At 40.6% G+C, this 14,345-nt stretch overlaps 1 protein-coding gene across 3 annotated transcripts in view; it reads left to right on the plus strand.

The window, feature by feature from the left end:
* The window catches only part of LOC134211708 (plexin-B), a 177,741-nt gene that overhangs the window by 28,652 nt on the left and 134,744 nt on the right, over positions 1-14,345 (plus strand). For all 3 annotated transcript variants that reach the window (XM_062688856.1, XM_062688857.1, XM_062688855.1), the window contains exons 5-10: positions 644-769; positions 835-1,641; positions 1,961-3,671; positions 10,963-11,446; positions 11,831-12,371; positions 12,647-13,203. In XM_062688856.1, coding sequence (XP_062544840.1) covers positions 644-769; positions 835-1,641; positions 1,961-3,671; positions 10,963-11,446; positions 11,831-12,371; positions 12,647-13,203 — 4,226 coding nt within the window. The remainder of the gene's footprint in view (positions 1-643; positions 770-834; positions 1,642-1,960; positions 3,672-10,962; positions 11,447-11,830; positions 12,372-12,646; positions 13,204-14,345) is intronic.

The raw sequence follows: 14,345 nt of genomic DNA on the forward strand, positions 1-14,345 counted from the left end.
TACGTCACTTTGCCAGATTGCGGCAGTAGATTAGTCGGTTGATGATTTTCTGGTGCTGCGTTGCACTCTTCTTCCCCGTGGGATTCACCAGAACAGTTAAACACCAAAACAGTAACACGAGATGACGTTCATGTTCCGGTGCGGGGCAGCTTCTACATCGGTTCCATCGAATCCTTTCGTCAACTTTAGCAGCTTGGCAACTTGGGCTCGGGTCGTAGACACTCAGAGTGTACTTGGTCCCCTGTGCCTCGGTTTTAGCATTTTCAATCGGACCAGCACATGCCTTTACGGATTTTTCGATGACTTGCCACTCAGCTGCACAAACGTCAATTCTCCGATTTTTTCGTTAGATCCATAAAAGTCGATAATCGGCGTTGCACGAACCCTTCTGGGTTGCGAATTGAGAACAACTTTTGTGACGGCATAAACGATAAACCTCACGACCTTCCTTCCGCCAAGCTTCCATAAGAAGGGAAAGGGAAGAGTATCAGTGTGGAAGCCGATATCTCTCCACTGGCCAAAGGAAGGTGATTTGATTAGCTCATACCATCCTTTGGCACCCTCTTCTCATTAATTTCAAAGTAATAAATTGTTCACATCACATGTTTAACTAAAAATATGATTTGGGTACTTTTATTTGCAGATTCTAATGTCAGGACCTTCAGCCGGTGAATACGAACGTATTGAAGTGGACAGTGGAAACAAAATTTTACCAGATACCATGCTTTCACCGAAAAATGAATTTTTGTATATTTTGTCTGAAAAAAGGGTGAGTTCTATCATCTTCTTCGCAACAATGCATGTTCTAACGTGTTGTATTTATTTGTAAAATAGGTTTTCAAAATGAAAGTTGAACACTGTAGTACTTTCACCAACTGTTCAAGTTGTTTGGAATCCAGAGATCCCTTCTGCGGATGGTGTTCGCTTGAAAAACGATGTACTGTTCGGAACACTTGTCAGAAGGATACAAGTACTGCCAGATGGCTATCAATCAGCACTGGACAGCAGTGTATCGATTTTGAAATGGTTTCTCCTGACAAAATACCGATTAATCAAATGGCTACAGTGCATCTAATTATTCGAACTCTACCCGAGTTGCCGCATAATGCGAAATATAAATGTGTGTTCGGGAACTCTACACCAATCGATGCTAATGTCACTAACGAAGGTCTAGTGTGCAGAACTCCTCCGATAGATAAACGTCCACAACTGGCTGCCAGCATGGATCACATACTAGTTCCACTGAGTGTTAGAAGTTCCGAAACCAATAAGGATTTTGTTTCTAGAAATTTTGCTTTCTACGACTGTTCCCGCCATGATAGCTGTAGGAAATGCCTGCGCAGTCAGTGGGGTTGCAACTGGTGCATTTACGACAACAAGTGTGTGTACAATACCTCGACGTGCCGTAATTCCGGAAGTATCGTTACCAACGAAAACACATGCCCACACTTCAAAAAACGTTCGGAACCTATTTTGCTACCAAACAAGGTACCCAAGGAGATTAAGCTGGAAATTGAGAACCTCCCCAGGCCCCAAAGTGCTCATACTGGTTTCCTGTGCACTGTGAATATCGAAGGCGCCCATATGGTTCTCCCAGCACGAGTGGAATCGAATAAATATGTTGTATGTGAAAAAACTCCGGTAAGTGTTGCGTAATAATCATTTCTTGCTAGATGCGTTTAAGTAAGGCCGGAAAAAATATTCCTATGTTCATTTTTTGTAAAGTTTTCCCGGTTTTTTGTTGTGCCCATATTTATTTATTAGAAGAGGATTAAAAATCTTATTGGAAAAAATAATAAAATGTTCTAGTATCTCAGAAAAATCTTTTATAAACCTGATGAGTTTTTTAGATTTTTTCCTTTTTCCGGCTTCTAAAATCCATGACTATAAAACTATAGTTTGTTATGCTTAACTTAAAACAAAGGATAACATTCGATTGTTAATTTTTGTTTACTTTCAGTATTCTTACGAAGCCAACACCAATGAGTACGAAGCTAAGGTTGATGTGAATTGGAACCGGAATCACTACATAGACACAGTGTCAATTATTCTGTATAAATGCGATATTTTAGGATCACACAGAGAACATGCAGACTGTAGTCTGTGTGTGACGCGAGATAAGAAATACCAATGCACATGGTGCAATAATCAATGCGTGTACAACGAGACTTGTGCATTCGACACGCATTTGAATGAATGTCCGAAGCCGAGAATTGATCTCATCAAGCCTCTCAGTGGACCCATAGAGGGAGGCACTTTGCTCACTATTGAAGGAAGCAATTTAGGTATTCGCGAAGAAGATGTAAGAGGCAAGATTAGAATCGGCAATGTTCCGTGTGAGCTGGTAAATTATGAAATATCGGTTAAAATCGAATGCCGCACAGGACCGGTTCCGGATGAAATGACAGCATCCATCAAGGTAGGCAATGAAGCAGGGTACACTGAATCCGGGGTACAATTCCAGTACAAGAATGTTCAATTGACTGGATTGTATCCCACAATGGGACCTCAGAGTGGCGGTACCAAGGTTTCTATCATTGGAAAGTTCTTGAACATTGGTTCTAAGATAATGGCATATTTAGACGATTATCCTTGCCTTATCAACATCACCCAAGCATCATCTGGCAGACTAACATGCATAACGTCGGCGGCTCGGTCACCGGAACATATTAGAATTCTGACTTTGTTGATAGATGGAGCAAATCGTACTTTAAAATGCATAGACGACAATCAGCACAACATTCTTAGTCGCAACAACTATCACTATCACAGCCATTATGAAACATGTAGCGTGTACAATTATACGGTTGATCCGAAGATAATGCAAATTAAACCTCTCAAGAGCTTTATGAGTGGTGGAAGAATGATGACGGTTCACGGTACGAACTTGGACTCCATACAAAAACCTGAAATTGAAGTGTATTATGAAGATGAACGTATTAACAAATCAATTTGTACCGTACTTAATCCAAATCAAATGGAATGTCCATCTCCATCGGTAAACCTGAAGTTTCTATCGTTTCTCAAGCATCTAGAGCAGATGACTGGTAATATGCATATTGGCAATAATCAAAGTCGAATAAAAAACCGCAGAAGCCTCATAACTACCGAACCGTCAGCCTTTATAGCAACCGCCGAGTCACTGATAAGTGACAATTCGGCATTAACCGTGTCACTGTTTTCGCCCACGCAGTTTCTATCTTCAGATGAGCTACAAACAACAGCCACTCTTCTCGACACCACAATAAACAGGCTTAGCTCGCCGATAGCACTCAAGATGAGTGAGAGTCAAATTGCATTCCAGTTGAGTTTCGTAATGGACAACGTTTTATCGGTTAAGGATCTCAACAAACATTTCCAAAATTTGCGGTCCACCATGGTCTACGTGGAAGATCCTATCTATTTCCCTTTCCCGAGCTTCAAAAAACTTTATAAAGGAGACACTCTTGTCATAGAAGGCGAAAATCTAAACATTGCCAGCGATGAATCCGATGTGAATGTTACAATCGGAACTATGCAGTGCAATGTGACCAGTTTAGCTCTCACCCAATTGGTATGTACACCTCCATCGCAGCAGCCCCTACCCACTGACGAAAACGGAACGGAGCAAACCACTCAGGATTTACCGCTGGTTGTAGTACGCGTCGGTCAAAATCTTCGTTTCCAAATCGGTAAGTCTGACTTTTAAAACATGCAAGTAGCAAGCATAAAATGAATATAAATATGTAGAATAAAATTAATTGAGTTGTACACCAAAATGGATGCGGGGTCGAGTCGGTATAGGAGAATAAAATTTATTTCTAATTCTATCTACCGTGCTGTGCCCTTATTCCGTTCAACTAAGACCATGCGCTATGTCTAAAAGCTCTAAAAATACCCGTTTAGTATTTTGAAGCTGCAATTTCGCTACATAGTGTCATTTGCTATATACAATTGAAAAAAAATATGTTGGGTTGCATTCATAGACTTAGGCTCCACTAGTGAAAAAACATTGACAAATTATGTGGTCCTAATTCCAATCATCTGAAATGGCATTGTTCCTAATTCCGTTCATTCGTGTCCCTAATTCCAATCACCCGAAAAACAATTGATTTCTTGAAGATGCTAATACCAGGCATCATTTTTCTCACAAATCCATCTTTTCATTTACTATAATATTGCAAATAAAAAGCTTAACATGTAATTTCCTTCCAAATTTAAATTACAATGAATGATATATCTTCAGTATAGCCAAGTTGACTGTTTTTTCGTTTATTTCACTTACCATTCGAGATAATTCAACATGAACATTGATGCTATAGCTGCCCAGTTGCATTAGGTACCACAGAAAAGGGCAGATACGATTCCTTATCGGAGTTTTACACCTTATCCTCAACGAAAGTTTGACTAGAGCCTGAATACTAGGCCTTTAATTCTGACCTGAACCTTCCAAAACAATATCTCTGTTTGTTTGGAATTGTTCGTACCACTGTTTCGTTGAAAATGAATATTCTTGAAAGTTCCTGTTCTTTATAGTACCGGATAACCCTATTTCTACGAAGTATTCACGAATTTCGGTAAAACATAACCTTATTTGCATCTCAGAGAGGGCATTGTTTTTTTTTTTATAGAAATACGCCGGATAGATCCGGATAAAGCTTTTAAACAAGAACGCCACAATTATGGATTGTGCTGTTAAAAACTGTCCGTATTCACCGGACCCAGTCAAATACAGAGTCTTAGTTAAATCACATTATCCGGGATTACCGTTCTTTTTGAATTTCACGTTCCAGTCTAGATGTTAGATGAGATGCAAAAAAAGAACTGTTGTGTTGTAATATAGAAAAGAATGCTTGCTGAGAAAGTATTAAGTATCATTCTTAGGGTGCTCTTTCTGCCCCGTCCTCCCCCGTCCTCAATGTCTCCCCCTCGGATTTTATTTGCCCAAAAATAATATTTTGAGGGGGCAACAGAATAAAATTCGGATAATTTTAAAGATTTTCAAAATATTCTTTAACAAATCCGAGGAGTTTTTTGATTTTTGCCTTTCTCGTACACCAAGGTTCAACGAAAAGACTATATATTCACTTCCAACCCAAGCCGATAGAAGGTTCGGAGCCCCTTGGTGTCGACTCAGCTCAACGAACTGAGATGATGTCTTTTTTCTTCCTAAGCAATGGAGTGGGAATCTGCTCAACAGACATCCTGGGTTGTCCAGGGAGTGCGGGGTTAGGGACTACCTCCAACAGCAAACAAGGGAGGCAGCCCGAGCAAAGCTTGAGAGCAAATCGATAACTGATTTTGTTGTTGTGAAATTGCCTAATTTTGATAACTCAGGTTGATATCCTTTTGGTCGTTTTAACGGTTAAAAGATCAAAATCTACAGCAGAAAAATCTTACTGTGACATCAAATCGAAAACTATTCCTGCTATCGATGAGAGCAAATCGAAAACTAATTTTGATATTGGTTCTGATAACAAAATAAGTACACAGTGTGCCGTCAGGTCATACAATTTAGAAATCAACAGCAAAATGAGATCAAAATATGTAATCAATCATGATGATCCATATTTGAAAACAAATTATGATTTCGATTTGATGTCAAAATCAAAATATGTTTTCTATATGCTATCATTATGTTTTCAGACTTTGCTCGGGAGGACTACATCCCCGACCCGCTAAACCGTTTCCATTGCCAAGAACGCCACAATTATGGATTGTGCTGTTTAAAACTGTCCGTATTCTCCGGAAACCCTTTCTTAACATTGTCCAGCATTCACTTTATAAATCATCATTAAATCATTACCTGAAAAAACTGTATTTTCCCGGCACGAGTTGAAAAATGTCCCATAACCTGTCGTTAACGGAATTCCTTTCGGTCTGCCTGCTTGCGGGATAGAATTTCAAATGTTCACCATTCACCACTCATATGGCTTCATGTACGATGTACCTTTTCTTGCTCATAGATTAGATTATAAAACACAGAACTTTCGGAATCAATCCTCCAAACCCAATGAACGGAATAAGGAACGAGTAGATTTAGAGGTACCCTTATTCCGGTCAAGATATTTTTCACTTTTCAGCATTTTCTATCGGGAAAATACAGGCAACAATTTGGTAATACGCTATAATGTTACCTGTTTTGTCTTGTTATGCTGCTGTGTTTGAAATCCAGGACAAATTTTCACTTAAAAATGCTTAAATATTATGACAGACGTTCTTAGCAAGTGGGTTAATGAAAACAGTCAAAATGGCGCTCGTAGTGACGACCAACAAATTTTGTTTAAATTTTCACTATTTATCGATAAAAATGACGCTGCTTTTCATTTCATTTCATGCATACATAACCATAGAAAAGTATAAGGATATTTTTCTGCTGTTTGTAGACAAAAACTCTTTATTATTTATCATTGTGTCTTGCGTGAACGGAATTAGGCGCTGATTGGAATAAGGGCACAGCACGGTATTCTATCCGCTTGCAAGAGAAAGATAAAGCCAATACAAATATTAAAACCCCCCAAGAGCAATCCATACTTTTACCGCTATTATGCTATTTTCTCTCTAAATAACCCCGCACATTGTTAAAGTATACTGCCGTCATACGCATATTTGTCCCATGTTTGCTGAGATTTCCTATGTACATGGGACAGTTATGCGTATAACGGCAGTATAGTCCAACAAAAGACTTGACACTGAAAAAATATTATAAAAATAAAATTACTCTGAAAAACAGATGAATTAGCAAAAGTTGATTAAAACTCGAATTTTCTTATGAGAAATCAGCATTAGCAAATAAAGTTTTTAAAAACAAGAACATTTTTAATGAAAATCTTGACCAACTTATTATATGTCTTTAAAGAATATTGTAGAGCCATTTAAAATATTCACAGTAAAATGTTTGACTATGCTTAAAAAGATTTGAATAATTTATCTCATATGGAATAAGATGAGCACCCTCTTTTGAAACAATCAAATAATACACAAAACACAAAATTCCTTTGAACAACTTACAATTATGATTGACTATGCGCTGAATCTGTTGAGTAAAATTTACTGAAATTTTCAACTGATTTTTGTTATTCAATGTAATTTTGATCAAGATGAATACACCACTAGGTATTCCAATCTGCCAAATTCACGATTCAGCCATCTTGGATTTTAGTATGGGAGAGCCAGCCAGTTGGTTTATGCGAAAATGAATTTTTCACCCCGCCTTCTTCTCGTCCATAAATTAGGCAGATTGAAACACCTAGCTGTGTATTCATCTTGATTTTGATGGTATCAATGAAAAATAATAACATACCGATCCCAAAAACTGTTTTATTGCCCTTGTCATAAGACGAGTTTGTACAATCCCATTTAAATACCACCACTTAATTGTACCTTGACAGATACGTATTTCGACCTCAACAGTAAGGTCGTCTTCAGTGTCTCGTACTTGACTCGACTGTTCTAATATGGCCAATGCGCATTAAGAGCTATTATTTTTTGTAAATATTGGTGCTCAAATACATTTCAGTTAGAAAAAATGATCCCCGTAGGGATGCTTATCTTGCCCCTTAGTGTATTTGACCCAGTCAAATACAGAGTCTTAGTTAAGTCACATTAATCGGGATTACCGTTCTTTTTGAATTTCTCGTTCCAGTCAAGATGTTAGATGAGATGCAAAAAAAGAACTGTTGTGTTGTAATATAGAAAAGAATGCTTGCTGAGAAAGTATTAAGTATCATTCTTAGGGTGCTCATCCTGCCCCGTCCTCCCCGTCCTCAATGTGTCCCCTCAGTTTTATTTGCCCAAAATAATATTTTGAGGGACAACAGAATAAAATTCAAATAATTTTAAAGATTTTCAAAATATTCTTTAACAAATCCGAGGAGTTTTTGATTTTTGCCTTTCTCGTACACCAAGGTTCAACGAAAAGACTATATATTCACTTCCAACCCAAGCCGATAGAAGGTTCGGAGCCCCTTGGTGTCGACTCAGCTCAACGAACTGAGATGATGTCTTTTTTTTTCTTCCTAAGCAATGGAGTGGGAATCTGCTCAACAGACATCCTGGGTTGTCCAGGGAGTGCGGGGCTAGGGACTACCTCCAACAGCAAACAAGGGAGGCAGCCCGAGCAAAGCTTGAGAGCAAATCGATAACTGATTTTGTTGTTGTGAAATTGCCTAATTTTGATAACTCAGGTTGATATCCTTTTGGTCGTTTTAACGGTTAAAAGATCAAAATCTACAGCAGAAAAATCTTACTGTGACATCAAATCGAAAACTATTCCTGCTATCGATGAGAGCAAATCGAAAACTAATTTTGATATTGGTTCTGATAACAAAATAAGTACACAGTTTGCTGTCAGATCATACAATTTAGAAATCTACAGCAAAATGAGATCAAAATATGTAATCAATCATGATGATTCATATTTGAAAACAAATTATGATTTCAATTTGATGTCAAAATCAAAATATGTTTTCTATATGCTCTCATTATGTTTTCAGACTTTGCTCGGGAGGACTACATCCCCGACCCGCTAAACCGTTTCCATTGCCGCCAAGCCCATAGTCCCTTCGGTACAACCAGAAAGTAATGCTTCAAAGGGGGGCCAGTGCACAACGCACCCTCGAGGTTAGCTGCGTGTCCTTGCAGCACCGAACATCGTGACTCGCTTTTTTAGAAGAACACCATGGTATCGTGTCAGCGCATTGCCGGCTTTCCAGGTGGCCTTACCACGCGCTATGTCCTCGGAAGGTAGGAAGGGTCGACTTCGTGCTTGCTTCCCTCTGTCTGGTATCAAGAATGATGATGCCGCGTGCACCCCAAATTGACCTCTCTGCGACAGGGTCTATTCGCCAACCCACAGAGGGACTTGCCGACGTGGTGCCTACGCCTGCCCCAGCCTTGACGAGGACCCCTTTCCGTCCTCGGGCTCGGAACCCGCCCGGTTGACCAACGCCGCGAAAGCGACGATACCATGTTGTTCTTCGCGCGGTCACTTGTTCGATAAAAGGATAGAGTTCGACCACAGAGCATGACCACCGGTATGACCCATGAAGCAGACTCCGAACCTTGGACCACCTCTTATTTGCGCCTGAACTAGCCATCCTTGAGTCCACGCGCCACCTTCTGTGTAGCTCCGAGACGATTTGGGCGATAGCCGATAAAACGGCGTTCCAGCCAACTTCATCTTTACACATCCTCCGAACTAGGTTGTCCGGGGTAGTGTCCAGACCACATGTGGCAAGCATGTGGTCACGCATTGCACGAAAACGTGGGCACACGAACAACACGCGTTCCGCCGTTTCCTCTAAACCTGCGCACACCAAACACTCGGGCGTGGCCGAGCAAGCCAGCTGCGTTACCTGCACTGTGATTTTGCAGCACGCTTAAACGCCGGGCACATCGAACCCCCCATGGGGTGCTTGCTGTTCACAGCTTTGCTGGAACAAATCAAAAAATTGGGAGGGTTCGTGCAGTATTGCGTCTTATGTACCTCCAATCCGCAGCGTCGGCAGAGATTGCTTCTGTCAGGGCCTTTGCAGTCCCATTGCTTGTGCCCCGGTTCCAGGCACTTGAAGCAAACTTCGGGTTGCTCGTATATGCCCACAGGGCACACCGACCATCCCGCCTTGACGCTCCCTAACTTGACTACCTTGGAGGCGTCCGCTGCAGATAGCCGAACCAATGCTACCTGCGTCCCTGCCGGACCTTTCCGTAGCCGAACGGCTGCGGTGGGCGTCTCCACTTCACACTGTCGCCGCAGTGCCGTGACGAGCTCTTCGACTTCGGTGATCTCGTCCAGATCTTTAACCCTTAGATTCACCTCCGTCGTGAGTGCCCTCACCTTGACCGTCTTGCCTAGGACTTCCTCCGCCAACTTGTTGTAGGCGGCGCCCTTTTGCGAGACGCCCCGCTTCAGCTAGAGGATCATCTCGCCCGTCCGGGTACGTCTTATTCGACGTATGTCGGCGCCGAGTTCACCGAGCTTGACGTCACTCCTCATCGCCTTCAATATGTCCGAGTACTTGGCCTCGTCCATCGTGATGACTAGGGCATCGCCCCTGGAGCGATTGGCGCCTACCCTAGACTTCTTGCTACCCTCATTCGCATAGGCCTTCTTTTCGGCCCTTGACGTCTTCGATTTCCTCTTGTTCATGACCAGGGTCCAGGAGGCGTCATCCCCCTCTATTTCCCTGGTCTGGTGCTACTGAGAGCTTCATCGCCTCCACAAGTCATGGGCCGTCGATAACCTCTACCGGCATAGTTTCTTTGGAGGGTGCCCAGGTACCCCACAGGCTCCGTTAAAGGCCTAGCTCATTATGTCACCCCCTGGCCATGCATCCCTTCGGCACGGGTCGCTTAACGCCTTGGGATTAGGGGTTAGGGACAATGGTCTTCTTGGTCGCACCCACTCACTTGCAGCCTTTCGTAAAGCCAGTGACGGGAAATGTCATTTCGATGTCATTGGACTAATTTGCTAATAAATTTTATCACACATTATTTTCAATTATGTTTTTATATAAACATGTAGCCCTCTTTTTCTAACTTTTTCTAATAGGTCATTCTAAATCTGATGTTGGCGGCGTGAGACCCGAATTATTGTCAAATGACGTTAATGTCATGATCATGACATTCCGTGACTTCTTTCAAATTTCGCTCTCATGGTTTAGACTTTGTATTTAGAACAATGATCTGTTCGACAGTTTCTTCGACAGAAATTCTTGGATTTTTAAGCATTAAATGTTAATAAAAAATCCGAATTGGTAATAACTTCTAAAAGAAGTTATTAGCAAATTAGTAATTGCTATCCCACGACATTTTTTTGACATTTCCCGTCACTGCGTAGGGCAACCACTTTGACAGCTGAAATAACCGAAAACAACATATAAGAGACTATTTTTTTGCATGTTGCCCGTTTCGTTTTTTTACTTCCATTACTATCGTTATTCCCTAGCATATATCATGACAAACTTTCTTTCTATTTTTCAGGTTACCTGAAGTACGAACTGATGAAACCGTACACATTTTCGCATATCCTGTTTGGTATAGTCATTGGTACACTTTTTATCGTGGTATCCTTAGTTGTTATTTTAATTATTTATCGACGCAAAAGCACACAGGCTGAACGAGAATACAAACGAATACAGATCCAAATGGATACGCTGGAAAGTAATGTTCGAATGGAGTGCAAGCAAGCCTTCGCCGAGTTACAAACGGATATGACTGATTTGACAGCTGATCTAGAAAATAGCGGCATTCCTACTCTTGATCATGTGAACTATATCATGAAGGTATTCTTCCCCGGAGTAACTGACCATCCGATATTGAACTCGTCAAAATTCCGAATCAACATGCCCCGAACAAACTACGACCAAGCAATGCTACAATTTGAGCAGCTTATCAACAATAAAGTGTTTTTGCTTGTATTCATCGAGACACTGGAAGCTCAGAAAACATTTAGCATACGGGACAAGTAAGTTAGACGCATAACTGAATGTAATTTTTATTTTTTTTCCAAATATTTATCTCATATTGAAAGATTAGATTAATAAAAAAAATGTAATACACCCAATTCTGTTTTACACGGATTTTTTTTACACGGCCGTGTAAAAAAAATCCCATACAAAATTGTTGCAAAGCTGCTCCATTTTACATGATTCGTCGAGAAATCATAAAATTTTTTTACACGGATTTTCGAATTTTGAACTAAAAACTTTTTTTACATGGAACGCATCTCCCGTGTAAAAAAGAATCGGGTGTACACGTTTTGCACAAAAAGAGAATAATATTTGCTTAACAAATTTTCTGGAAAATTTTATTTGAATAGTAAATTTGATTCACTTTTAAATGATTCTAGGGTCAACGTTGCATCACTGCTTATGATAGTGCTTATGAACAAAATGGAATATGCCACCGATGTTTTGAAGTGCTTACTACTCCGATTAATCGACAAATCAGTCGTCACCAAACACCCACAATTGATGCTGCGACGAACGGAAAGTGTGGTGGAGAAAATGTTAACAAACTACATGGCAATATGTATGTACGAATATTTAAAAGAATACAGCGGAAATTCGTTATTTTTGCTGTACAAAGCAATAAAACACCAGATTGAGAAAGGCTTAGTGGACGCAGTTACACATGATGCTCGATACTCGTTGAGCGAGGAACGGCTACTACGGGAGCAGATTACGCATAGCGTCGTCACTCTACATATTATTCAGGACGATTTGGATGAAAAGATCCAATGCAAAGTTTTGGACTGTGATACAATTACACAAGTAAAATCAAAAATACTCGATGCACTTTTCAAAAATACGCCTTTTTCGATGCGTCCATCAGTACACGATTTAGATTTGGAATGGCGCCATGGTCGTGGCGGCCATCTAACATTACAGGTAACGTATCTCAAGAATCTAATGCATATTATGTTCATTTGTTTGTTTTTGCTCAAAAGCAATGGAGTGAACTTTCATGATTCTAGTGAAATATTTTCGCTCACGGGGCTAGCTGGAGCTGCAAAAAATCAGGGCATACAATTGTGAGAAAAACAATTTTCTCGCTGTTCAACTTCATAACTTGAGCTTTGTAACCTATTCATACTGAAAAGCTTCAGCACTTATGTGCATGTGTGTTTGGTTTTGTTTAATTTATTCTCTGTTTCTATTTTTAGGACGAAGATCTGACCACCAAAACAATAGGTGGATGGAAACGTATCAATACTCTTGCCCATTATGGCATCAAAGAATCAGCTGTGATGTCTCTCATTGCCAGGCAAAACGACAATTATAATAATTTCAGTAGCAAACAGCCATATCCGAATTGTTATTATATTAATAACTCTTCGTCCCACATTTCTATCAACGGCGATATGGTTCATCATACTCCAACGCTGCCACAAAGTCATCTGCTGAATTTTCAAAATCAAGCGCATCAAACACATGCTCGCATTTACCACCTAGTGAGACCGATAGATGAGAAGACAGCTTTTGGACAGCAACAGAGTCTGCACGAAAGGACACACAAAGCTATTCCGGAAATCTTCCTTACCAGGCTTTTGGCTACTAAAGGCACCATTCAGAAGTTTGTGGACGATTTCTTTGGCACTATTTTAACCGTGAACAATATGCTGCCACCTGCCGTCAAATGGATATTCGATATCCTGGACGATGCCGCCAAGCGGCACGGTATCATTGATCCGGATGTTGTCCACGCTTGGAAATCAAACAGGTAAATAATTTTGGTTGTGGAGAATATCAAAAAAGACATAAATCGAGAAACATGCAATGTAATATTCATTTTATCAGGCTACATATAAGCTACAAAACATTAACTTTCAAGAAGCCAAAATCAGTTATATTAGTGCTGTCCAATGAGAGATTGAAGTAGCTCGAACTTTCTCCCTGTCCTTCTCATGCCCATTTGTTGACTAAAAAGAACGAGCAGGACGGGAACAACTTCGAGCTACTTCGAGCTGCTCATTGGACAGCACTATTGATGTTGTTGTTGTCTAACAGTAACGAGGCAGTAATAATCATCCAGAGGCACTTTATTAGTTTACAGTAGGGTAGGCGTTTTAGGCGAACCCTCAACGCCTCAGAACATTTTAATTTCACTTTTCAACGTGAATCTATAAAAATACTTCCTCATCTGTATGCCAAGGGCATGAAATAACGAAAATTCCTCTTTTTATTTCATTTTGAGTCATTCAAGTAAAAGTCTATTTTTATGTCAATAAAAAAAATACCGGAGTAAGATGGGTTAAACAGCGGGCATTAGCATTGAGCAATTCGCACAAATTCGTAGGTGGTACAAGCGTGGACTATTGTATGAGAGTAACATCACTTTCATCCGTTACCACAGATATTGATTTTGGACTAATCACTATCACTTAGATGGAAGCAATACACAATACACTCTCCAATAGTCGAGATCTGTTCTGTCCACGTCCGTGCGAATGCTGAGAAAGGGGAAGGATGGTTAGTTGGACACCTACTTAAGAAAGATGCAGAGAACTCTACGACCTCTCATAGGTGTCACGGGCGATTTTTTGGAATTGTTAGTGTGGGAGGTTATAACAAAAGAAATCGTTTAGGTAGAACGTGAAACACATTAAGAACTAAGCTAAAAATACAAAGTAGAAAAGGGACGAGCCTGGAATTGAACCCACGACCTGCTGCTGTTAAGGCAAAAGCGGTAGCCACTAGACCAACGAGCTCGTCGGAAAAATGCGTCGGCACATCCTTCAGTCTACGACTGGACAACAAATTCCTCCGCGGCGACCTCCTTGGACGGCACTCCGTACAAGAAAGGCTTGACTCACTGTTCGATGGGACTTAATGTCGACGGCCGTTGGGCGATGCTCTTTCCGT

This window comes from Armigeres subalbatus, chromosome 2 (genome assembly GCF_024139115.2).
Source record: "Armigeres subalbatus isolate Guangzhou_Male chromosome 2, GZ_Asu_2, whole genome shotgun sequence".
In the NCBI taxonomy this organism is placed as follows: Eukaryota; Metazoa; Arthropoda; class Insecta; order Diptera; family Culicidae; genus Armigeres; species Armigeres subalbatus.